The sequence below is a fragment of the Thermobia domestica genome, chromosome 10 (genome assembly GCF_964235325.1).
Source record: "Thermobia domestica chromosome 10, izTheDome1.hap1.1, whole genome shotgun sequence".
Classification (NCBI taxonomy): domain Eukaryota; kingdom Metazoa; phylum Arthropoda; class Insecta; order Zygentoma; family Lepismatidae; genus Thermobia; species Thermobia domestica.
In genome coordinates, this window is record NC_137463.1 from 85,066,709 (window position 1) to 85,092,515 (window position 25,807).

Genomic DNA, 25,807 nt, shown 5'->3' on the forward strand with positions numbered 1-25,807 from the left:
TATAGGTGCTTCAATTTTGGAAGTCTTATTTTCTTGAATCTCTCCAATATTTGTACGAATTGACATAGTGTCTTTTGAAAAAAAGAAAAAGAAAACAATACTAAATCTCGAATGTCAAATTTCCAGATTATAATAATGTACCGTAAGCTATTATTCTTATTACTATTATTATTTCGTTTCAGATGTACGACGATGGAACAGAGATTGTTACAATACGTAACAGTATGAGCCAAAATTCACGGCCTTTCTTAATAGAAAAATATAACGGTGAAAATGGAGTAACATATTGGGGTGGAGAGCATTGCAACAATCTTCATGACGCTACAGTTGGACCACTATTTCAGTCCAAAATAAGAAAAAACGAAACAGTGTACCTTTTCCGAAGACCATTTTGCAGGAAAATGGCCGCATCATATGTAAAAGAAGTGACAAAGGATGGAATTCCAGCCTATTTGTTTCACACATCAGATGATGTATTTGATAATGGCGTAACTAATCCAGAGAATTCTTGTTACTGTGTGAAAGGTGAAGGATGCCTCCCAGAAGGGATTTCTAGTCTTACTCCTTGTTTCATAGGTAATTTTTCCATTTTATTCATTTATGGATGTTTGTATGTACAAAATGTAATTTTATGGCTCGATAACTTTGTCTTGAAGTCACTTTATCATTACTGAAATTCATCTTTGTAGGCTAACATCCGATATGCAAAGAAAGATAACCAACCTATTAAGATTGAAAAAAATATACAAAAAAAGGACAATCCAAACTTTCTGAAGACAATAGAGTTTATAGTTTATTAGCACAAAAACTATACTGTTGTTTATTATACAATTCTGTAACTGCAAGCAACTGTGAGCAGTTAAAAATTATTTAAAAATTATAAAGTAAAATTACTACATTCAATATATACAGAGGGGTTCAAAAGTAGATAGAAAGTAAATTATAACATTTGTTTTGGTATTACATATACAACTATATTTACTTACTAATACAATTCAATTTTGATAAACAATTATTATATTTACAATTAAATTTTATTGTATACAATGATACAATACAAAAGCACTGAAAATTTTAACAACGTAGATACTCGAACTCCTGTCCATCACAATTTATTCAGTCTGTCGCATGGGGTCCTTGCTTCGATCTCATCTCGCGCCAGGTAAACTTTGTAGTGGACAAACACCGTGTGAGCGGGTTTTCTCGGATTCTCCCGTTTCCTCCCACTTTCTTCATTCCACCATTCATTCACTTCTCATCATCACCGTCTCCTTTAGCTTAGTCGACATAATCGTGGGACGTAAAACTTCAATATTTCGTTTTCACAATTTATTCAGCTTTGAAGTCTAACTTACACGCTTCGAGAAACAATTTTGCACAAATTTCTTTATGTATTAGTTTCTTGAAATGCATCTCTGATGTGATTTTTCAAAACACTGTTACTTCGTGGTTTTCAACTATAAACTTTGTTCTTGAGTACAAAAGAAAAGAAAATATCCAACGGGGTAAAGTCAAGTGAACGTACTAACCGATCAATTGGTCTTTTTTGGCCATTCATTTGTCAGGAAATATTTTATCGAGATGCTCAAGGACTGCTAGTGAATAATGTGTAATGGTCTCATCTTTTTGGAAATAATGTCATGTGAATTAGGCTGTTGTTGTAAATGGTACTAAAACACAAGAATTTGAAATACCATTCTAAATAGTGACACCAGGCTTGTTTAATAGTTGAGCTAATGCTAAATTCATGTTCTCACTGTACTAGTAAACACAATTATGCCAGTTAATAAGACGTAATAATGTGAAAGAAGCTTCATACGGTCCACACAATGTTCTCTAAAATTACTATTGGATTTTTGTAATTTCTTTCAGTATGATCTCACTAAATTTCATCCGTCTATCTGACTCATCCTTCAATAAGCCATGAATTAGGCGGGGACGATCAGCTTTCAACACAATAGATTTCAGGATTCGCATAAGATATTTATGAAATACTCAATTCTGGGGCTTTTCTTGTGAACTTCTTTTTTTGGGAGTGGATATGTGAACAAATGTTTCGGCAAACAAATTATTGTTTATGATCCTCTGTGCAAACTGTTTGGGGTTTGACCAGTTTTTGGGGTATTAAGAATTGAGCCAATAGTTATCAAATTTGTTACGGATGCGGTAAATGGTTTGTCTCTTTGAGATTTCAAATGTTTCGGCCCATTTTCTTCTAGCGGTTTTAGCATTTTATATCATCCAATACTTTTTCAATACCCATTTGCTTGCATCAATATATAAATTATTTACCAGTGCGGTTTCTCTGAACTATCTAAAAGAAAAAGAAATATTAAATTTAAATAAATTTAGTTATAAAATTTAACATAACACAAACAACATAATTATAATGAAGACCATTGTTACAGTAAAACCCTAACACAAATCTTGTTCCAGTTACTGTCCATCTATTTTTGGTTCACCTTCTATATACTACTGAACTAATTTTATACAGCAAACAATTATCTACACTAATATATTTATGTAGAAAAGATTATACGTAGTCTTCCTTAAAACAATTCTTTTGTATAGAAATATCGTTAATTTTTGTTTATGTCTTTTCAAATTTTAGATTAAATAAATGGTACTTTAAGAATAGGTTTTGGGTTGATGTTTAAAGTAGACAAATTGATGGTTTAATTGGTTGGAACCATATCACAAATTTTATTTAAGAATATTATAAACTGTGGCCATCAGTCACAAGCATATGCTTAAAAAAATCTCCATAGGTATCTGAGTAGCCAAATCTGAGAAGTAAGGCTTGACTCTTTGATATATATTTGAAGCCAAGTGCTGAAGACTCTGGTTCTTCTCCAGTGAAAATTAGTTTGATTCATACATTATGTTGAGCAGTTCCTTATAGCTTCGGTGCTGAAGAGAAAAATTAAACATTAAACCTACTAACCAATCAAGTATGTTTGAGAAAAGAATCATTAGAGTACAGTAGTACGACTAAGTTTCAAGAAAAACATACCGATCCAAAGAACTCAATTTTATTTCGTTTGCAATATGGAAAATATAAGCTTCCATCAGACCATTAAAGATAACCAACGCCTCTTTTGATTGTTCCTCGTTCTTGCATTGTTATGTGAGGCAACATAATATATTGTATGAGGTAATAGTGAATTCTGAATTACTGAATAGATTTGAAATAATGTTTCCTATCATGTCTTACAGAAAGTCAAAGCTTCTTGTTATAGTTATTACGAATGATAATCTGGTGTGGTATTATTTTCTCTTCCTCATGTATTCAGAACATGAAAAGAATTATTCTCAGAGTGTATGTAAAGATATAGTGTGAAAATCTCTACTATTGTTATAAACTGAAAGGTGAATGTAATTTCTTGAAAGGTAATTTCCTTCAATTAATTCTATCTCTCCTGTTTTCAAGGTATTCCTACATCTGCGTCATTTCCTCATTTTATGGATGTAGATCCTACTGTTGCTAACAAAATAGATGGTTTGAAGCCCAACAGGTCTCTTCATTCGTCGTATGTTATTATACAGCCAGTAAGTTATCAACTTTATCCCAAATTCAATTTTAAATATGTTTAATAAGTAAAAGACACAGAATTATGTAATAGAAAATATTTATAATAATATTTTTAAGCCTAATAAAAACAATAAATAAGATTTAAAAAGAAATAAAATAAAAACATCAAATGAAAAAGTGTGCATTTCAGAACTAATATTATGAGACTTTAGTCTTCTGTTATATCTATTCTGTTATATCTGGTACATATATAGTTGTAAAATATACCATTCGTGTGTTGTGTGTGTGTATAATTTGACATAACACTATAGATGGCAATAATAGTCACCAATAGTAAAACAGAAAAGAAAAACTTCATACTCAACGCAATAATGAAAAGAAAAACTTCATACTCAACGCAATAATGAAAACTAAGGAATGTTTTCGATGATCGCAGTCATCATCATCAGCTTATTTTAAGTTTGGAAGTAGGTTTAAAAACGGTTTAAAAAATGTGGTAAAGGTGAAGGGATAAAAATTGATAGTTCGAAGCAACTACACAACTTCACGTCACAAGAATCTTTCACCGTGTACAAAATCAAGCTATTGTTATTTCTAATATTGGAAACCAATACGCTGATCAAACTTTCTCCGATACCTGACGATACTAAATCCAAACTCAAAATACACGATTCGGCCATATCTGTTACATATACACCTTACTTTACCTTACCATCCGGCTCTACAGCCCTTGGTGGGCTTTGGCTTCCTCTACAACACGTCTCCATTCTGGTCTGTTCTACGCTTTCTTCTCCCATTTTCTTTAGACCTGATATCACATTATCCTTCCATCTGAGTTTAAACCTCCCTCTTTTCTTTACTGAATATAGCATTTCCTTCATGATTTCCTTGGGCATTCTTTCATTGTCCATGTGTTCGATATGTCCCAGCCATGAAAGGTGTTGCGCTTTTATGAATTTTACCACGTCTTGCCCTTCTAGAACTTCATGTATTTCCTTGTTCCGTATTCTCCATTTTCCGTCAGCATTCACAGGGCTGTAAATTTTCCTACTTATTCTTTTCTCTATGGTTCTTAACAGATTCTCACTTAGTTTGGAAAATGTCCATACTTCGCAGCTATAGGTTGACACTGGTCTTACTAATGTTTTGTATATTTTTACTTTTGTTTTTCTGTCAATCAGTTTGCTACCTGTTATATATGATCTCTTAAAAATTCATAAACCCGATGTGTCACTGAAACCTACAGTAGCTGGTGTTTACAGTCTCACTTTTTTGCTGCTTAAATGGTTATACTATAAGCTTGAATGACTCAATATACAGTTTAAATATATTACTAAAAACAGTCTTGAACTAAACACCATTTTGAACTGATTTGTAGTCACAGACTCAATTAATTTGGTTTCGTTTGACGTCGTGGAGATGTATCCCTCAATATCTGTAGAGCTAGCTCTGCACCCATTAGAACTTTTCTTACACAAACTAAGAGTAGATCCATATAAAATTCAACTAGTCCCACAATTAACTTCTTTTTGTACTAGAAACAATATTTTTCAGTTTAAAAATTTGCTTTCCCATCAAGATGACGAATTGACTATGGACAATGCTATTTTTCTGTTACTCTCTAACATGGTTTTGAATATGTTTGAAACTAGTATTCTACCTAAATTTCTCCACATAAAGTATTTTTGTTAATCAAATAATACCCTAATTGTGAACAAATGTAGTTTTTAATATTTTGTAAAGATCAATTGAATCATTTTGTATGCATAAAAAAAGGAAAAAGAGAATTGAATTGGTGGTATTATATTGTAGTTGGATACACTGAGTGTGAAAAGTTAGTCCAATAAGTCAGTTGGAAAGGTACGATCCTAGTGTTAAGACATCCGTGCTACATTGTAACAATTCTAATAGCTAACGCCAAAATATACTTATTCAATATATTAATGAGTAATAATTTAAGATACAAACGTATTAACCCGTCCATGCGAGCTTTTATTATAGTGTGCTATCGAAAGAGATTTATATAAAAGAAGTTTAGTGGAGTCAGATTACAGAGGACATTATCCTTTCGATAAGAAAAATAAAGGAACATTGCACAAAGTTGATCTCATACGTTAAAGATAGGATGAAACAACCGTTTTAAATTTATTTTTTCACACCAAATCCTCTGTAGGTGCAAATTCAATAACATACAAAGAGTGAAGAAGTGATTGGCTGGACCGAGACTCGAAACCAGGATCTCCGACATAGCGTGCCGATGCGTTAATCACTACACCACCCAGTACGCTTCCCAGAATAGCAAAACAATGTTATTGAATTCGCACCTACAAAGGATTTGGTGTTTAAAAATAAGCTTAAATCGATTGTTTCTTTCTTTCATTAATATATGAAATCACAACCGTCAAAAGGTGTTCTCAATGTATGAATACCGGATTGTCCAAGCTCAGCAGCTAAGCTGTAGTACAAGCCATGTGATCTGAGTGGAAAGCACCGGCTACAGGAGTGAGAGGGTGTTTGGCTGTTCTGGGAAGCGGACTGTATAACGATACTTGTATTTCATCACTACGATACTTGTATTTAATTACTCTTTATTATATCTTTATTTGTATTTGTGGGCAGAAGTACTTTTAAATTATGCACAAGCTGCTCAAGAAAGGAAGAAGAAAATTATGAAAAACAATATAGATGTAATTTCTTTTCTAGTTGTCATAGCAATGAAAAATAAATAATTCATAATTCCGGATCCATCTTGTGTAAACTACATGCACAACTTTTAAGGTGTATAAATGTTTAATTTGTTACGCGATATAATAAAAGGTAATATCTTGATGCAGTGTACGAAATGTTTTTTGATGAATTAGTAGCCTAGTAATTGCTATATAAATTTAGATGAACTGTGGGATTTCGTCGTTATATAATTTGTTGGTTCACTGAAGATATGTCATCACAGGTTAAAACAATGTCATCACAGGTTAACAGGAATGTTCCAAATGAACCTGAACCTTCTACAGAAACAACAGAAAATGCAGATCTTGAGTATGCATTGGTGAAATTTTCTGAGTTTTCGCAAAAACGTACTGCGGTATTGGTTGGATCAGATTACCCTAACTTCTCTCTTTATTCTAATGTTTTTGATTGTCTTACTGATGCTGCGTGTAATGAAGATTCTGGTATGTACCAATGTGCGAAAAGTTATGATCGTCTAGTGAATGCTATTGATTGATTGCTTCACAGTAAATTGAATGACATTAATCCCGGAGATGAAGTAATGGTAATAGAACCGTTTAATGATGTGTACATGACATTGATTCATGTAGCAGGAAGAAAGTTGATTCCAATATTCGTGAAATTCAGAAAGAGAACGTGTGTTCCTACCAATGTTTGTAGTGATTGGCCGATTGGGTTGGAGCTGTTGAAATGTTCATCCAATGAAAAGACCAAAATTATAGTAGTGAACAATCAAATGGCGCTTTTAACAGAACGTGATGCAGTGTATTAACTTCAATCGTCTAGGTATGACATTGCAAAATTTTGAAAATTAATCAATGGTGCAATAAAGTACTAACCTGAACCAAACTAACCTTAATCGAAACCAAATTCGAAACATTCACGTGAGATTAAAGTGTGATCCCAATGTAAAAGGTGATGCTAGATTCACATATACCGGTAATGTAACAGAACCTAATCACAGAGGAAACAAAAACCGTAGTAGGACAAATTATCGTGAATATTGTGGAAAGAATAAGTACACATCTGTTAGGATACACGACATCTCACACCAGTAAAACGAATGAGAACTGAACCTAATTTTACCGTTAAGATAATCGAACCTAACCTTAGTAGTAACAGTAATAGTAATCGCGTAACGGAACCTATCCTAGTAGTAACAGTAATAGCAATCGCACTATACGTAGAAGGCATGTAATCACTAGATCTTATTTCCCTCGAATTGGATTTCGTAGAAATTCCATAGATGGCGCAAATTCTCAAAGAAAGAAACAAAGTACTGTAGAGGTAAATAACACGCAAGACTGTATTCCGGTTTATGACTTTCAATGCAACTTGAACGAATTCGTTGGTCATGTAAATTAGGCTAATGTTGTGGCGTCCGAAAGAATATATTCAATTGATTTTTGTTATACTTCACTATAAATACCGTTATGATACTGTTTGTTATTTGCATTTCATTTGAATTCTATTAAGATAATTTAATGAATCAGCAAACGGAACAATTCGTACATTCATGATCTTGATAAGAACTTCTTTTATTCAAACTGTAACATTAGTTTTTGTTGTAATGTTAATTATTATGTTATGTTCTGGTTATTATCGATATTTCAATCTTAATTTATATTTTGTTTGAACATATCATATATTTGATCCTTTCTTGTGTAAAAGAGCAATTATGTAAATGTCATAATTAGTTTTGCCCGCTATTTTCAACTTATAATATGTATCAGTGGCCCCAAAAGAACCTTAAAATTAAACAACATCTATGCCGTAATCTGAATGTACCCTCATATTATCAAACGTTAAAGTATATGAATATTTGAAATGAAATTAATTGAAAGAACTAAGATAAAATATAAAAACAATATTGCTATAAAAGTGAAATATAATATATGTTTATATGAATTGTAATTCTCGTGTATATGAGGGTCATTCGGAACCTCAATTAACTAGTATGTAATAGTTAACGGTCCAGAATTTCTCTCTCTCTCTCTCTCTTTTTTAAAAAAAGGTCCCTATTATTCAGGTGCCATATATAACGACACTTATATTTCATCACTACGATACTTGTATTTCATCACTCTTTATTATATCTTTATTTCTATTTGTGGGCAGAAGTACTTTTAAATTATGCACAAGCTGCTCAAGAAAGGAAGAAGAAAATTATGAAAAACAATATAGATGTAATTTCTTTTCTAGTTGTCATATCAACGAAAAATAAATAATTCATAATTCCGGATCCACCTTGTGTAAACTACATGCACAACTTTTAAGGTGTATAAATGTTTAATTTGTTACGCGATATAATAAAAGGTAATATCTTGATCCAGTGATCTTGGTTTTTGATGAATTTGTAGCCTAGTAATTGCTATATAAATTTAGATGAACTGTGGGATTTCAGCGTTATATAATTTGGTGGTCCTCGCCGTAGGATTGCTGTTATAACTGGGTGGCGTAGTGGTTAACACATCGGCACAATATGCCGGAAATCCTGCGTTGAGTCAATCACTTTTTTCACTCTTTGTATGTTAAAGTTGATCTTGACTTTAAAAAACTCGTTTGATGAATTCAACCAGATATATCCTGGAATTAAATTCATCGTAGAACATGACGATAATGGTGCATTCAATTTCTTGAATATTACGATTAAAAAAAAAAGTTCTGTGACATAAAGTTATGTAGTTGCTTCAAATTATCATTTTATCCTTCACTATCTCCAAATGTTTCATGCCTTCTTTTTAAACCTTTTTTTTTTTTTTCAAACTTGAAAAACCAACTGATGTTGAGAAACGTTCTTTAATTTAGATAATTATTGCAATGACTATGAATAATTTTCTTTTGCTTTCTATTATAACCTGATACAATTTATAGTTAATATATAGCTAATTACTTAAAACAAATAGCTCCAAAGGCAGACAGATGAGAAGGGAAAGAAAAAATTAAAATAATATATATTTTAGAGAGAGAGAGAGAGAGAGAGAGAGAGAGAGAAATAAAGGATATACCACCAATGGAACCATTGATGAGCTGTTTAAGGTTTGAAAACTAAATGTAAACGGAATTTAGAGTGTAGTAATGAAAGGGTAGAGAGCAGATGTATTTCCACCATTTATTCACCTTACTTTTCTAAAATTTGTTTTTTTAATTTCTTTTTAGAAGTTGGAAAGTTCATGAACATTGATATTTAAATAATATTTGTAGTAATTTATCTATTTCTTTCCAAAACGATTGAGCTTAGTCTCATATTTTTAAAAGTTAAGGCGCTTTCAAAATAGATTTGTCTTATTTTCTACAATTTATAACTCTTATTGGAGAATTTTTTTGGATCCATTTTTAATGATTTATAATGCAAACTGTGGAAAAACTTGATAATAAAATATTGGTAGGTTAAAAGTTAAATATATAGGTATAAACATTTTACCTACCAATATTTGTTTATAGGGTTTTTCCACACTCTGCATTATGAATTATAAAGAGAAGTTTTTGATCCTACTACCTGAAAACATCAGCAAGATATTAAATGGAATTTCCGTGAGTTTTTATGGCAGTTTTATAGAAATAGTAATTAGTTGTCGCTTAAAATTTGGAATAGAGGAGGATTAAATATTTCAGTATTTTTAACTCTGTTAGTAATTATTATTCTCATTTATTCTTAAGGATGTGGGTATTCCATTAGAAGCTCATTCTAAAATCCAGATGAACCTGAATGTACGAAAATCTAAATATATTAGAAAGACTGCCAAGTTCGGAGATATGATTATTCCTATAATTTGGGTTGATATGGTAAGTACATGTCATCTTTATTTCTTTGGGAGGCCTAAAAGTCTGTTTTCCTTAGGAAAAAACTAAGTAATACTTGATGAAGAAATGTAAGAAAACCCTAATTGGAGCTCAGCGGATACCTTTTACGTGTTAATTTATGTTGACTCTTTACAAAAATGTGCGTAACAACGTCCATCTTCTCTTTGGTCAGTGAATAACACATGATCTCTCCGATCATAAAGTATCAGCAACACTGTTGGTGGTTTCAAATTTGAAATTCTACTTACACAACTGTTATTGTGTGAAGAACAGACTTTCTATTCTCCTGAATATCAGCCGTGTTTTTATGAAATTTACACCACAATTATAGTATACAAATTTTCTCTTCTGTAATAAGTTTACATCCTATGCCACACACAAGAAAAAGACCGACTATGTAGTACATACATATACAACTGCCCTTTGTATCCTTGCTTCCATTAGATCCTACTACTATCACTAGATGATCGTAATCCATCAACCTCTACATAGATGGCGCTAATGCTTAACGCAGTTTGCCTGGGAAAACTCTTAACAACATTTTAATTTCAATCCTTAGAATTCATTTCCAGATTCCTCATAGGGAAGACTAACTTTTAGGTCACCCTGTACGTAAATAAAATACTTTTTACATTTTTCTAAATTTAATTAAGGAGTAATGTAATAAAAATAACAAGAAAAAATCATTATTATGATTAATGAACGGGATTTAGCTTTTTTTTTCACATCAAGGTTGTATCCCGGAAGACCTAAGATATGAAACCTAAATTTTCTGTTCTTTTCTTTAAAACAAATAAATAGCCTTTCATGTAAGGGGAATAGTCATAACTGAATCATTTATTTGGAAAACAATCTATGTTTTTAAAAAATACTAAAATTGTTTTACACTCTCGTGTTTGATCTGAAACTGCACTTAATTCTTAATTATATATATATATATATATATTAATTTTCAGCCGGAGTGCAAAAATGTATTATCTAATATATAATCCACACGTATCCATCTCTTCTATAATGTACCCTGTCCTAAAATTTCTTGATATGTCTTTCACAAAACGCTATCGGCTTTCAAACTTACACTAACTCTCAAAAATTTTCGAACTTATCGGAGTTTTGTGAACATCTTCTGCGATCCTATTATTTTGACACACGAACTTTGTCGTCGTATGTCAGAAGTGTTCCTGCCTAAAGCATAAAATTTGACGACAGTTGAATCGAGAACTGAGAGGTACTGCGGATGATAGTGTAACCACACTTTTCAACTTCAACCCTACCTAGCTCCTAAGCAAGATCTTCATATAAACATGTTATCATATAAATCACACACTTAAAAATTACACAATTTTAGTTGCTTATTAATTTCAACTAGCAAACCCGCAAACGCAGGACACTATTGTTGTTTGAATGATTGAAATTTTATATATTAATCTCCCCTTCTTCTCTTTCTCCTCTACGTTCTACCGTCAAAGTGAAAATATATATATATATATATATATATATATATATATATAAAACTTCAGGCTCGAACGTCATCTATGTTGAAATTTGATCGAGATCGGTCAAGTGGCTCAAGAGTTATTAAGTTTAATTTATTCTTATATATATATATCTCCTCCCATCCTAAGTTCTACCATCAAAGGGATATGATAAAAACCACCCCACGTCCGAACCTCATCTATGTTGATAATTTGATTAAGATCGGTTCGGTGGTTTAAGTTTGATGAAGTCACAAAGACAGTCACTTTTATTTTTATTTACTTATGTATGTATGTATTTATTTATTTATTTTTTACATATATGTCCCCCTTCCGCTTTCCTACATTGTGGCGTCAAAGTAAAATGACGAAAACATTCCAGGTCCGAACCTTATTTCTGTTGAAAATTTGATTGAGATCGGTCGGGTGGTTCAAGAGTTCTTAAATTTTATTCATTTTCATATATTTACCCTTCCGCTCTCCCCTCCCCTAAGTTCTGCCATCAAAATGAAATAATAAAAAAACTTCTCAGGTTTGAACTTCATCTATGTTGAAAATTTGATTGAGATCGATCGGGTGGTTCAAGAGTTATTAAAGTTATGAACTCACGAACATGGTCACTTTTATTTTTATATTTATTGATTTTTGTATATCTCCCCCTCCTCCCCATCCCCTACGTTATTTCGAAAAAGTGAAATGGTAAAATCCATCCCAGTCACGAACGTCATCTATGTTGAAAATTTGATCGAGAGTAGTGGTTTGGTTCAAGAGTTTTATGTTGATAAAAGTTTTATTTATTTTCGTTTATAATTCCCCCTCCTCACCTTTCCCTAATTTCTACCGCCAAACTGAATATTTAAAAACAAGGCCAGAACTGCATCTACATCAAAAAATTGATCGAGATCGGTCGGAAGGTTCAAGAGATTAAGAGTCAGAAACATAGTCACTTTCAGTTTGGATCTGAAGTTTTTTGTTCATAGACACCGCTAATAACATATAGATATTTCGACTCATTTTTTCTTTAATCCCAGTCTTAATAAAATTTTTCAATGACATATTTGCGTCATGGACTGCTTAGAGCATCATTGTATAATAAATATACTATTTATATATATCTATTTTGTTTTGATTTTGTATCATAAGGTACGTGGAAGAGGATAAATACGCAGCGTGTAAACTGTGTAGTTGAACTTATATGTATAAACTGAAACTAGATAAATAATAATAATAATAATAATAATAATAATAATAATAATAATAATAATAATAATAATAATAATAATAATAATAATAAGTGAGTATCATTTTAAAGTGTGAGACTACGGTAGACTTCCAAACTATGAGAATTTAATGGTCAAACTTCAAGTAGTGTATCTATAAGTATTGGTTGCAATAATATCAAAGATAGAACCTGTTCCATTAAATCCATATCAAAAATCCATTACTTAGTATCTCTTACTCTTTTTGTTTTATGATGATAAAGGTTGAAATCAGAAGTCATTTATTTCAACCACTTTCAGTTTAAAGAGAAAGTTAAGAGAGAAAATAGAAACTATTCTTGAAAAAAAAAATTCTCGATATCTTTTACAGTTTTTGTTCAGTGAAAATCTGAAACCAGAAGTACTAGAAAAGTTCAACCCCTTCCACTTCGGATTTTGATATAGTGTTGCGGGTTGTAATGATATATATATATATATATATATATATATATATATATATATATATATATATATATATATATATATATATATATATATATTGGGACGCTGTGTCGATTGCAAAAACAGTTTGTTAGTACCAATTACCATTTCTGTTGGTAATACCAATTATCATTTGATGATAAATTTTGAAACCGGAAATGGTTAATATGTTTGTTTCGATTTGGTTGCTTTTATACAGTCAACACAGTTCTTTTGTTGCGTGAAATACGTCCTTCATAACAATTGGTTTACATTCAATAAAACTGTTTAAATTTTCAATCATTTCGGAAACCTTGGATGACTTTGACATACGCTATTCTTTACTTCATCGCCTATCTCGCCTTCATCTTATATATAATCATCATAAGGTGGATTGTGTTTTTGTGTCACTTTTCGCTATGGCTATGGACAACTGGAAATCAGCTAAAACTTCATTCTCCTGTTTGCAATATGTTCAACACTAAAAATTCATGTTGCGTATTACTTCGAATTAACCAAATTATTCAGCTTACCCGCGACTTTTACCATAGTTTTCGGTGGCGGCTCCAGAGTTCTACAAAAGAGGGAAATTACATCGACAATGGCGGCGAAATCTTCTTTGTACTCATCCTCCCCCTACAAAATTAATCCCCGCCTTCGGGTTCTCTAGTGATTTTTTTTTTTTTTTACTTTTGAAGGCATTCTTTAACTTCTGGTGTGAGGTACGAATATTGCAGAAAAAAAACAGCTCATTTGACTTTGTATAATCAACAGCCAGTATGTATACTACGAAATTATTTAACTTCATTTTAAATACCTTTTTTTAGCACAAAGAATTTAATCTATGCAAGAAGTGGAAAATAATTTATGTTTCGAACACTGCTCAAACTATTTCTTGAAAATGAATTTCTCAATTGATTTTGTGAAAATCATTTGATTACATAATATCTTCTTCAAAGTTTTCGTTGCTCTGTTGATTCCATGTTTCGAGAATCAAATGTTATTTGCATTTTACTCACATGTGCCTGAGCAATATCAAACAAGTTGTTATTTTAGCTGAAAGTATGACTTCTTCTTTTACTTGTACGAACAAAACTTTAAAAGCGAGTACACCGACTTAATTAGGTACAAATTCATGGCCAAGATAATTTTCGACTTTGAAAGTTAAATTTTAGACGATCGTGAGGGCACTAAATTACACTAAAGAGCGCTGCAATTATGCGCTACAGTATCATTTGCGATTTAATTTAACAATTCATTCAAAAATTTATAACAGAAAAAAAAATCATGAAAACGTAATGTATTATTGAAATCTCTCAGGAGTAACACACAAAGCTGAATACGAAGACAAACTTTAATTAGTTTGCTAATATCAGTCACCTTTGGTGAGTCAAATTTAAGTGAATATTATTTGTTTTATTGGTATTATAGATAAACTTATTGATTTGAAATTTTCTTTCTTCTTTTTCAGGGTTTTGATACAATTCCCCAATTCGTCACAAATGCCATGTACATGGGTTTGGTAGTTCTTCCTGCTTTAGAAAAAGGTCTTACATATGGACTGTTTAGTATCGGAGGAATACTTTTTCTAACCGCAGCTGCTTTATCCTTTTCCTCTCATAACATAAAGAAGAATGTTAACTACTCTCGGGTAGAGACAGTACCTATGATCAACATTCCGGATTGCGTTCCAAAGACAGAAATTCGAAATTGTAACCGATTATGAGTGAAGAACATATCATGAGTGTGTTTTGCTGTGTATATTGTTTGAAGAAGAATGTGGTGTGAAGTTCCTAATGATTATGAATGTGCTTTCTATTATTGATTTTTAACGATTTTATAACTACCTAGAGGGTATCCAAATTTCAGGAAATGAAAGAATAATATTTTTACAACAGATTTTCTAGTAATAAAAAGTCTGTAGGAAATATTATACGAACATCTCTAGTTATTCAGAAATTCGTCTTTTGCATTATAATTAATTTGAACTTTTCAGTAATAAGCAATATTTTTTAAATTCTCCGTTCTGCAAAATATATTTTAAACTCTTTTGTAAACTATTTTGTGGTAAACTTAAAGTTCAGAGCTTCGAGGAAAGTATGCTGAAGAGGGATAACTGTATTGGTTGTCAAGGTCTTTCCCAGCTAAGATCTCATGCGTCACTCGTAGTATTGCTGATAGCTTAGAATTCAAACGTTTGCACTAAAACTGACAAATTTCTTAATATTATTCAACTTTGGACTGTCAGTTTCCCAACTACAAAGTTTAGGCACATTTCCTAATAAACAATGTATTGGTTAATACTGGACATTATCCAGCACAAAGAAGTTTTTATTAGATTATAAGTAAAATAAATTTTTAAATCTAATATCTTTCAAAAATATTTTTTTAATGTTATGTTTTTATCTTGTATATTTCTTCACTTGGTGAATCTTAATTTCAGTATTATGAGTCTCTCTAGGCAATTGTTAAATAGGATTATAATATTATAATATTTTATGACATAAGAATTGTATTAAAATTTCTAGATTGTAAAATTGCAATTGAGTCGTTCAGTTTCAAAACGGCTCTTGTCCATTTAGAGCAAATCCTAGAAAACTTAGAAAAAAATGTAGGATCTGCATGCTTTATAGAACTGAATACTTCAGCGCGTTCATGTGAAAAACTTGAAAATTCTCAAATATTTTTAGTTCTACAAAACGCATTGATCCTTCAGTTTTTGTCCATTTTCTGGATTTTGAAATTGGACGACTCAATTGAGTTTTAACCTTGTGTTTTTGAGTTTTTGCAAACATAAAAGAGTGGAGATGAGGTTAATGAGAATCAATAATCGTTTATTATCGTGTGAATTGATGATAATTGAATGATTTGTTGTGTATTGGGAGAAAGTGAAATTCAATTTACGACTCATTTTCTTTATAACAGTACTTCTAATCACTGTTGGTATAAAATCTTTGATTTACATCTCAAATAAGTTATTTTTAACGAAAGGAGTTGCGTTAAGTGACGTAGATTCATTCCTATCTGATCAAAACCAGAAACTGAATTTCCATTTCACTTATTTCTAACTTTTATTAAAGTTTTAATTAGTCATATTTACATAATGAACATAGTTCTCTTGAAGACGTTTAAGACTGCTCTGATAATTCTAGACTTTATGAAAGATTAGTTAATCAAATTTTAGTTATATTTCAGAGGAATCAACATCCTCTTTGGTCTTAATCTTATATTATGCTGTTAGTACGCTAACAGCTTTAGTACAAACAAATAGCTTTAGAATGTTTAAATGTTACAATCGACAACAACAACAGCGAAAATAATTTAATAAAACGCGATGTAGAAAACCAAAATTATGTTGATTTATCTCCAACTATCATTGTCATCTCCAACTATCATTTATCTTCAACTATCACTGTGGAATCAATAGCATTATGTAGTATTTATTGTTGTCTTATTTACGAGCGGCGTTTATCCATTTAGTTGCCCTTCAGAATACCTTCTATTAAATAAAAAAAATATTTATTTTACAGAAATAGAAAGTGAAATTAAAGCTTATTTGTTGAAAATGAAACATTTCACTTGTCAAAATGAATGTACCAAATTGTCCTTGTGAATGTCTAAACGTCCACATTGGGAGATATTCCATTACTAAAGCATGAATATTCATCAGAGTGTATATAGTATGCGTATTACAGGATCATGTTTTATTGAACTATATTATGTTATGTCATATGTAAGAGTGATAAATATTTTAAACTGCTTGTGTATTTTGAAACATGTTTCTACACAAAAAAGCAGTGATTAAGAAGAAAAAACATTGCCGAAACATTTTTACCTTTTATAAAAAAGACTGTGTGCAGAGATGGTATTATTTTAATATAATACTTGTATGTATCATTGTTACTATTAGTATCCATGTGAAAGGTGTGCGCGGGTCGCATGTATGAATATGAGTGTAAAATACTTCTGTGAAGTGTTTCTTTTTAAAAGTTAGTAAATAAACTGTGAAAAAGATTCTTTTTTGTAATGCAATAAATTAAAAGTGCAATTTTGCAATTGCAATGTGGCAATGAAAATATCACAGCTGGTTTTACTATATTAAATAAATAAATGCATACATATTGCTATGTCTAGTTTTCTTTGTAATATTGTACCTAATTTAATTGTCAATAAAATATCCTTTATATCTTCTTGTGACGTTTATTTATTACTATTATAAAAATGAACTACTTAGATGCTAGGATGGGTTAAGGTTTTCCAATATTGTTTTCAGCTCCTACAAAACCTTTCATAAAATCATAAGATCATTAGAGATAAGTAAATCTGCAAAATATGAAATGGAATTCGTTATATGTAACTTTGTTAAGAAGGTAGAAACTTTATGAATATATTTTGTGTTAGCTATAAATGAAATAACTTATGCGTGTTTAAAAGCCAGTTTCTTTTATTAGGTTCGAAGATTAATATTCAGACTTTTTCTATTTTATACATTTTACTTCAAAATACTGTCGAATGTACATTTCCTATTTTGCTTAATACTAATGGACTGATATAGTAACATTAAAACACAAAACTAATGATATATCGGGTGTTTTAAAAATGGCGCCCACTGACCACAGAACACTATTCTACAGGCCAAAATAAAGCGAAAATATTATGTGGTAGTTTGCCCTCCAGGGCTTCCTTCAGCTGCTATGGAAAATCAAAATGTCACAATGTGGCAACGTCGCAGATTAACTTGGAGCCATTAGCATTACTCTACAAATACAACAAGCAGTTGAATCGATTGCTACATTAATAAGTGGTGCTGCTAGTGTCGATCAACATCAACCTTAGACGCCATCTGGAAAAAATCGGCATAACTATTTGATAGATTGGTAAATCTTATCTATGGCTCTTTATTTGCAACGTTGCTACATAGTGCAATTCGTGTCTCAAGACGAGGACTCGAAAGGTATACAAATATATACAGGGTATTTCAAAACAACACTGACAACGTTTAGGAGGTGATTCCTAACACCAAGATAAGATAAAAAATATAGATCAACCTGAGTGAGAAAGAAAAAGAACTTTAAAAGTCCATAGCTCCAAAACTATGGGACCTAGGGCAGTCGGGTCAAGACTTCACTGAGGAATTAATATGTGCCCTATCCAAAAATCCGTGTTTCAGAATCATAAGGTACTCGCGCAACAATTTTTATAGAATGAGTTTGGCTACGGGCATATAATTTGAAGTACTCACAACTATCTCTATAAAATTGTTCTGGAAGTACCGCAGGATTCTGAAACATGGATATTTGCATAGGGCACATATTAGTTCCTAAGTGGTCTTGACCCGACTACGGTTGGTCTCATAGTTTTGGAACTGTGGGCCTTTACAATTCATTTTGTCATGTTTTCGGCAGCCTATAACTTCGAAAGGAAGCATTTGTGCACCCAGGTTGGTCTAAACTTTTCGTATTATCTTGCTGTCAGGAATCACCTCCAAAACGTTGTGGGTGTTGTTTTGAAACATCCTGTATATATTTTTTTGCTTTAGTTTGACTTGTAGAATAACGCTCTATGGTCCGTGAGAGCCATTTTAGAACACTGGATATATATATATATATATATATATATATATATATATATATATATATATTTAACAGAAGAGCTTATCTAAATACACCATCATAGATAGCTTGAAATTATTGACAAATTACTTAACTGAGGAACTATCATGCTCCATGGTCTTCAGCTAACCTATTTGTCTCCATGTACGTTTCTCCCTGTTTTGATACAGTCCTTTAACTGTACCCTCTATAGCCACTTCCATCTCTTTGCTGCCACCATACTCTTTAGTACGTCTCTCATGATGTAATTCCTTCTCAGTCAATGGTCTAACTAGTTTCTCTTTTTCATTTCAATCGCATCTAAAATTGTTCATTTTCCTCACTATTTCTTACACCCTCTCATTCGTTTTTTTCGCTCGACCGACTAATTATCTCCATTATTCTTCACAGTCACCTTTCGGAAACTTTCAGAACATTTTCATAGCTTTTGAGTACTGTTCGTGTTTCTATCCCATAAAATAATACACTCCTCACGAAGCATTTTATGAGACTTTTCCTTAACTCTGTATTCAAAGACCCACAAAATACATTTTTCTTCCTACTGAGTGCTTCTTTCGCCATTCCTATCCTTGCTTTTATTTTACGTTTGCACTTCATGCCACCATAAATAATATTAACCAGATATCACCCCTCCTTGTATATTTGGCACGACCTGCTTCGTCCCAATAAATGTTAGCAATTTTAACATTTGAAGACTACTGGGGAAAAGGAGGTAAGTCAAGAAACGGTCGAAAATGAGTTAACAGCAGAATAACTTGGCCTGAAAGGTGTAGTTTGCATGGACTAAATCCTGCAGTAAGAAGGTTAGCTATTAAGAAATGCTGAAGATTTCGGCTACAGGGAAAGAAGTAGGTAAGTCAGTGGAAAACAGGGCAATGGTGCAAAATTATATATATATATATATATATATATATATATATATATATATATATATATATATATATATATATATATAAACTGACCTACCTTCTTTTTCCTCTGTAGTCTTCATTTATTTTCATTCCATATTCTTCACAGCTCTTCCTCTCTTAAATTTTCTAACATCTTACTCATTTTCTTTTCCAGATTTCGCAATACACGTCATATCATCTGCGACACACCTAACCTAATCGTTTCTACCTTCGACCGAAATCCCGTCTTCATTATGTAGGCTATTTTTCACCAATTTTTAAAGATAGGTATTAAGTAACGTCGGCGAGAGACAACGTCCCTGTCTAATATCTCTTCCAATTGCACACCCCTCTGTTATTTCTTTCCCTATTTTAACACTTACTTGTTGGTTCATATATAAGTTTCTTATAACTCTTCGATCTTTTCATTTGTTCCTTCTCAACTTCTTTTATTCTTTCACACAACCTTCTGTTCAGTATTCGAAATATGATTTTTGCTGCATGCGATATGGGGCTAAGAGTTCAATAATACTCATATCTCTCTGAGTCCGATTTATTGGTCAATAGTATGATTATCGTCTTCAGAGAATCCTTTGGGCACTCTTTCTGCTTTCAGAAAATCAGGGGAAAATAGAGTGTTTCTTTCTTTTTTTTTCCTGTTGTCTTCCATCCCAGTATCCCACCCGTTAAAGTCACTTTGACTACACCTGGGACTAATGCCCAAGTTGCTGCACTATGATTTCCGCCAATTTGACTACTATTGAACTAATGCCTTCTTCCAAGACATTCTTCATCTGGCTACTCCATTTAGACCAATTCGGTAGGGGTGGTCCTTCTGGTAGTGAACTACCGCCAACTAGTTTTAAATTCCACTGTAGTACGCAATCTTTCCCACCCGACACATAAAACTCTTCGTATTGAAAGTGGTGTTTATCGGGGAGGTACGTAAATACAATATGTTAATAAGCATGCATTAGAATGAAGACAAGCAATTTGCAACGTCGTCGAATCAATTATAATTTTATACGTTCTATACTTAATTATCATTACTTTTCTTCTATAGGCCTACACATATGTATCCTTTAGAATCTGGATTCATATATATTTTTTTAAATTGACAGAAGAAAAATACGTAATATTTTTTTAAATAGAGCATCGTGTAAGTAATCAAATTATATGTGGAGATCTTATCTGAGAAATGCGTGGAAATAGATAAACAAAAGTGGAAAGTTTTAAGACGGACTTTTTCATAAAGAAACCGTTTCGATTCGGATGTTACTCTACAGCCGAAAGAGAAAGATTAGTAATTTTTAAGTACTGACACCTATATTCTCAGGAAAAATTATAAAATTAGATTGTCTTTATCAGAAAAGAAATTGTCTAGATGATGAGTAAGGTCAAATCTTTAGTCTATATCAAGTATTTCACTGCTAAACAAGTACAGTTTTATTAAGAACGTGTACAAATGTATGTTGAGATACGAAGTTTTGGAGGAAGATCCGGAGTCCCCTCAGAGGATGTCCTGTGAGTGCCCCTGCTATGATGATGAGATGAATGGCGATATGGCATTAGCCCTAAATATAACAAGACATGAACTGCATTAAACCTTAACAGCACAAGACCTAAAAGTCAAGTAGTTGGAAAAAGCATAAGATCTAAACGGCATAGGTCCTAAGAGGTACCGGTATAAGCCCTAAAATTATTTGTGGTGCTAACATAGCGTCCATGCCAAGAATACTATATAAGTAGTACGAACAGGTAGCGAATACCGATATATTTTATAGAATATTTAAATTTGTTAACGAGGAACTACATAGTTTATACGGTTTACCCAACATTGTTAGGGTCGTCAAGTCTAGGAGGCTTAGGTGGGCAGGTCATGTAGCTAGAATGGAAGAAAGTAGAAACGCTTTCAAAGTCTTGACTGGAAGACCCATAGGAAAACGACCATTAGGAAGACCTAGGTGCAGATGGGAGGATAATATTAAGATGGATCTTGCAGAGATAGGAATACAAAGTAGAAACTGGATGCAATTAGCTAAGGATAGAAGTCAGTGGAGAGCTTTTGTGAACGCGGCACTGAACCTGCGGGTTCCATAGGCCATAGAGTTAGTTAGTTTATTTAAATTTGTAGTTTGTAGCAGGGGTACTCACAGAGGTGAATGAATGGGTTATAACCCACAATACGTCATTGAAATTTTAAGAACATCTTTCGAAAGCAACGTAACTGAAATTTATGAGAAACTTCATATTTAAAATACGCAGAGATGGCTCATGATGGAAGTTACATTAGTAAAAATAAGTTTTCTTTTTTCGGTTCATTTAAAATAGAAAACATTGTTAACGTACTAATTGTGGTATACAACAGTTAATCAATTACTAAACCTTTATTCCCTTTTTTCAAGCAATAAAGCTCAAGAACAATCCTTTATTCAAAAGTCATTCAGGGTTGGAAGAGGGGATACATTGAAGCACGAACCATTGAATCAATTTAGAATCAATAGCTGAGTTTAAGTTCTTTGAGTTTCTGTGTTTTACGTCTTTACGCAAGATCGTGTTTACGAAGAATGGAACCTACTATATCTCAACTTGGGCCTTAAACCACGACGCCAAATTAAATCCAGTGCAGTTGGGAGTGTACAAAATATCTGCAAGACGAACTCTTACAATATAGGCCTTCCTTCCGTACATTATGTCACCTTCAAGAAGGTTAGATTATAGGACCATATCACTAGCCCCAGCAACAATAGCTGCTATTTTGGGGAACATGAAGTAAATTTAGGGGTGCGACATGTACAGTCCTTAGCAAAAAACCTGCAACATGAGCATGTAAGTTTATTGTGAAACTACGCCTAACAGCGCAGGGAATCAACATAATGTCTAAGTGGCACGAATCGCGCCAGGAGAAACCTCGGCGTCCTGCCCTGCACATTTATTTTGGAACAAGAGACTTCGTCGTTTCACAATAAACTTACATGTTCATGTTGCAGGTTTTTTGCTGCGGACTGTACCAAAGTGGACGAGTACCCTTGGTTTGTAACATAGCAAAGTGGACTGGAATCGAATTCTAGTGGCAAACGTCACATACATGTTTTAAGTTCCAAAAGAGTTTAACCAACTTCAATTCGAACTAGTAGAAGTAATCCTTAAACTTCCAAGAAAACCCATGCCTCATTTCATGATTTTGATTTATTAATTTATTGTTAATGAAAGTTACCGTGAAATATGATGTAAACGTTGAGGTGAATTTACCTGTTGCCTTCAAGTGTTGTTGATCAATAACAATAAACCCCGATCGAAAACCTGAAATAAAACGTAGGGAATGTTTTACAAAATATTGTTAATCTGCTTCACGAGATAGCGTGTACCAATCTTCTCCTTCCTAACTAACTTTAACGCTATAAACAATAGCAATAACTCCCTAATGTCAAAGAAAACATATCTTATAGTATTCTATAAAATCGCAGTATTTTTGCGAAATTTTCGTGGAATATATATATTTTTAATATCGGTAAAGGTAGTAGTCTAGGCATCGGGGTTTAAGAAATTGGGTTCTAAGGGCAAATCATGTAATAATTTGGCATCCGATATTTTTTGATTATATACCCATCACTGATCACAAAATTTCAAAATTGAAGAAATTGAATTGAATTGAAAAAAGTTTTATTCAAGCGGGCGAGGTTCAGCATATTGGTGCTCTACCACCTAACCCTTGTCAAGGAAATACATTCAGTTATACACAAAAGATACAATCAGTTAAGTACAAAAGATACGGTGATATACAACAAAAAGTACAGGTATACATTAACCTCTCAACTGGGTGAACCGCGTTTAAGCGTCACGGAGAATCTAACCTTTGTTGGGGCAACCGCTTTTTGGCGTCGCGAAAAGATCTTATCTTTTTCTAGCTGTTTATGCCGCTGTTTGTAGAGTTTATCACGAACTCGTTTTCTACTAGAAGAACCAACAGCAGAACTTGTAGAGGCAGCCATTTTTCTCGACTAATGGGTAACAAGTTGCCCACTGAAAATATGCTCAATAGATGGCAGGAAAACCGAGAGAAGAATATGGTAAATGCATGGCAAGAAGTTTCTCCAAAATGCAACGCTCATACGTGGCATAAACAGCTAGAAAGAGATTAGATCTTTTCACGACGCCAAAATACAGTTGCCCCGACAAAGGTTAGATTCTCCGTAATGCTATGCAAAGCAACTACTGAAAATTAGCAAACTGACATGTTTGTGATTATGATGGTTGTAACTGTGAAATCTCTATTGGTCCATGTGGGTTGAATTAGAGTAGGATATATTAAAATAATATGTAGTTAAAATTTAGCACTATTATTTGTTTCAAAGACTTTATAAAGCAATATTATAATATAAATCTTCTATCTTAAATTAAGCTTACAAAATTCCCCAACAGGCTATTGGCCTCAGGTGACAAATTACTCGCTTAAGAGGTTAAGATGATAAAAAATCTGACACTTTTAACAAAACACATACACAAATACTACAATTGAGGAATTTAAAAAAACATGAATAAAAAAAGCATACAAATACAAACAGGAAAACGAACACAAACCGATGAATAACATAGAGACAAAATAAAGTATGCTTGTCATTGACATTGAGGGCGGAAGAGGTGATGAAATATTTCTACAATACATGATTATTTTAAGAAAAGTGTAGCAAGTTACGTCTGGTTTCATTTACGTGGTTGAAGTGATAGAATACAAATCATGGGTACCTGAACTTAAATTTTGTTGGCTGAGTAAATGCATTTTAACATTTTCTTGAAGGAATTAAATGTTTTAGCTTCTTTTACTATATTTGGTAGAGCATTCCATGACCTTGGGGCTAATACTGAAAATGTCGCAGTGGTTTGCTTGAGTCTATGGTGTGGAATATCAAACGTATTTCTTTTGCATGTTAAGTGAATGTCGGATGTCAGAAAAAAACACTTTACGGGAGGAGAGGTGGAGAGGAAGAAGGCCGGAATTTTAGCTGTTTCTATTATTCACTATATCTCCGTAATCACTGGAGCTGGAGCATCTGAATTTTTCATTTTGTTTGTCTAATTATCTTCTACGATTTAATTTTGATGCATCTTTGAGCTAAATATAATGGTTTTCTTGTTATTTTCATTTTTACTCAGTATTGGTTGCACGTGACGTCAGTTTTTTAGCCACAGATTCTTTACAAGATCGAATTCGGAAAAATGTTTTCCTGTAAAAAGTTTTTCATCATTTTATGCTCTTTCAAAAAATGTACACTTATATTAGTGTAGGACTAATAGTGCCTGAGTTATAAGCGACTTTATTTTGTATTGTGCGAAACTGATCACGGCGCGGCCCACGAGTTACCTTTCCACAAACAGTAGATATGAGCAGCTGATGATGATTAATATACGTATATATAATCTTGTCTGCCTGCAAGTATAATCTAATTATAAATAGCTATTTTAAATATCAATTTGAGGGGATTTTTTTTTTTTTTTTTTTGAAAATAACCCTCATCGAAACAAAATTTCTCTGAAAAATGAAAAGAGAACTTTCTCTAGTACACAACATTACAAACTTTGCAAATCTATTTCTATACACGTGTCTCTGGTATCTTCTAAAACATGCACAAACATGCAGCTTTCTATTCATTTTTCTTAAAAAAAACCTTGTTTCGACAAGGGCTGTTTTTGCTACAAGTCCTTCGATTTATGTACTACAATGGTATTGAGCGAAATAGAGCAAGAACCAGATTTCAAAATTACCTTCAAGAGAGGATGAACAATTTGCCATCCACGTTTTTTTTTAAATGTATTACCAACTTTCCCTCTTTATACTTATTGTGACGGTAAAAAAAAAGCATAAAATATGCCTAACACATTTTACAAATGATCAGTTTTTAAATTGTTAAACCTTATTTACAGAACAAGTACTTGCCTATTACTAAGATTGTGTACAGTTGCTATAATACAATAAATGTATAATAAGAAACGTAATACAGTAAAACCTGTCAACTAGACCACCTCTCTAAGTTGGCCACTTGCTCAACTTGGCCTGGTTCGTCTTGAACCCACATTTTCCCATAAGATA

The 25,807-nt window shown here is 32.4% G+C and overlaps 1 protein-coding gene across 1 annotated transcript in view; it reads left to right on the forward strand.

Annotated features, from left to right (window-relative positions):
- The window catches only part of LOC145662521 (scavenger receptor class B member 1-like), an 89,944-nt gene extending 72,537 nt beyond the window's left edge, over nucleotides 1–17,407 (forward strand). Inside the window, exons 6-9 of the mRNA XM_081728180.1 lie at nucleotides 183–576; nucleotides 3,431–3,549; nucleotides 9,920–10,045; nucleotides 14,689–17,407. Of these exons, the coding sequence (XP_081584306.1) occupies nucleotides 183–576; nucleotides 3,431–3,549; nucleotides 9,920–10,045; nucleotides 14,689–14,943 (894 nt within the window). The 3' untranslated portion in view covers nucleotides 14,944–17,407. The remainder of the gene's footprint in view (nucleotides 1–182; nucleotides 577–3,430; nucleotides 3,550–9,919; nucleotides 10,046–14,688) is intronic.
- The last annotated feature ends 8,400 nt before the right edge of the window (nucleotides 17,408–25,807 follow it).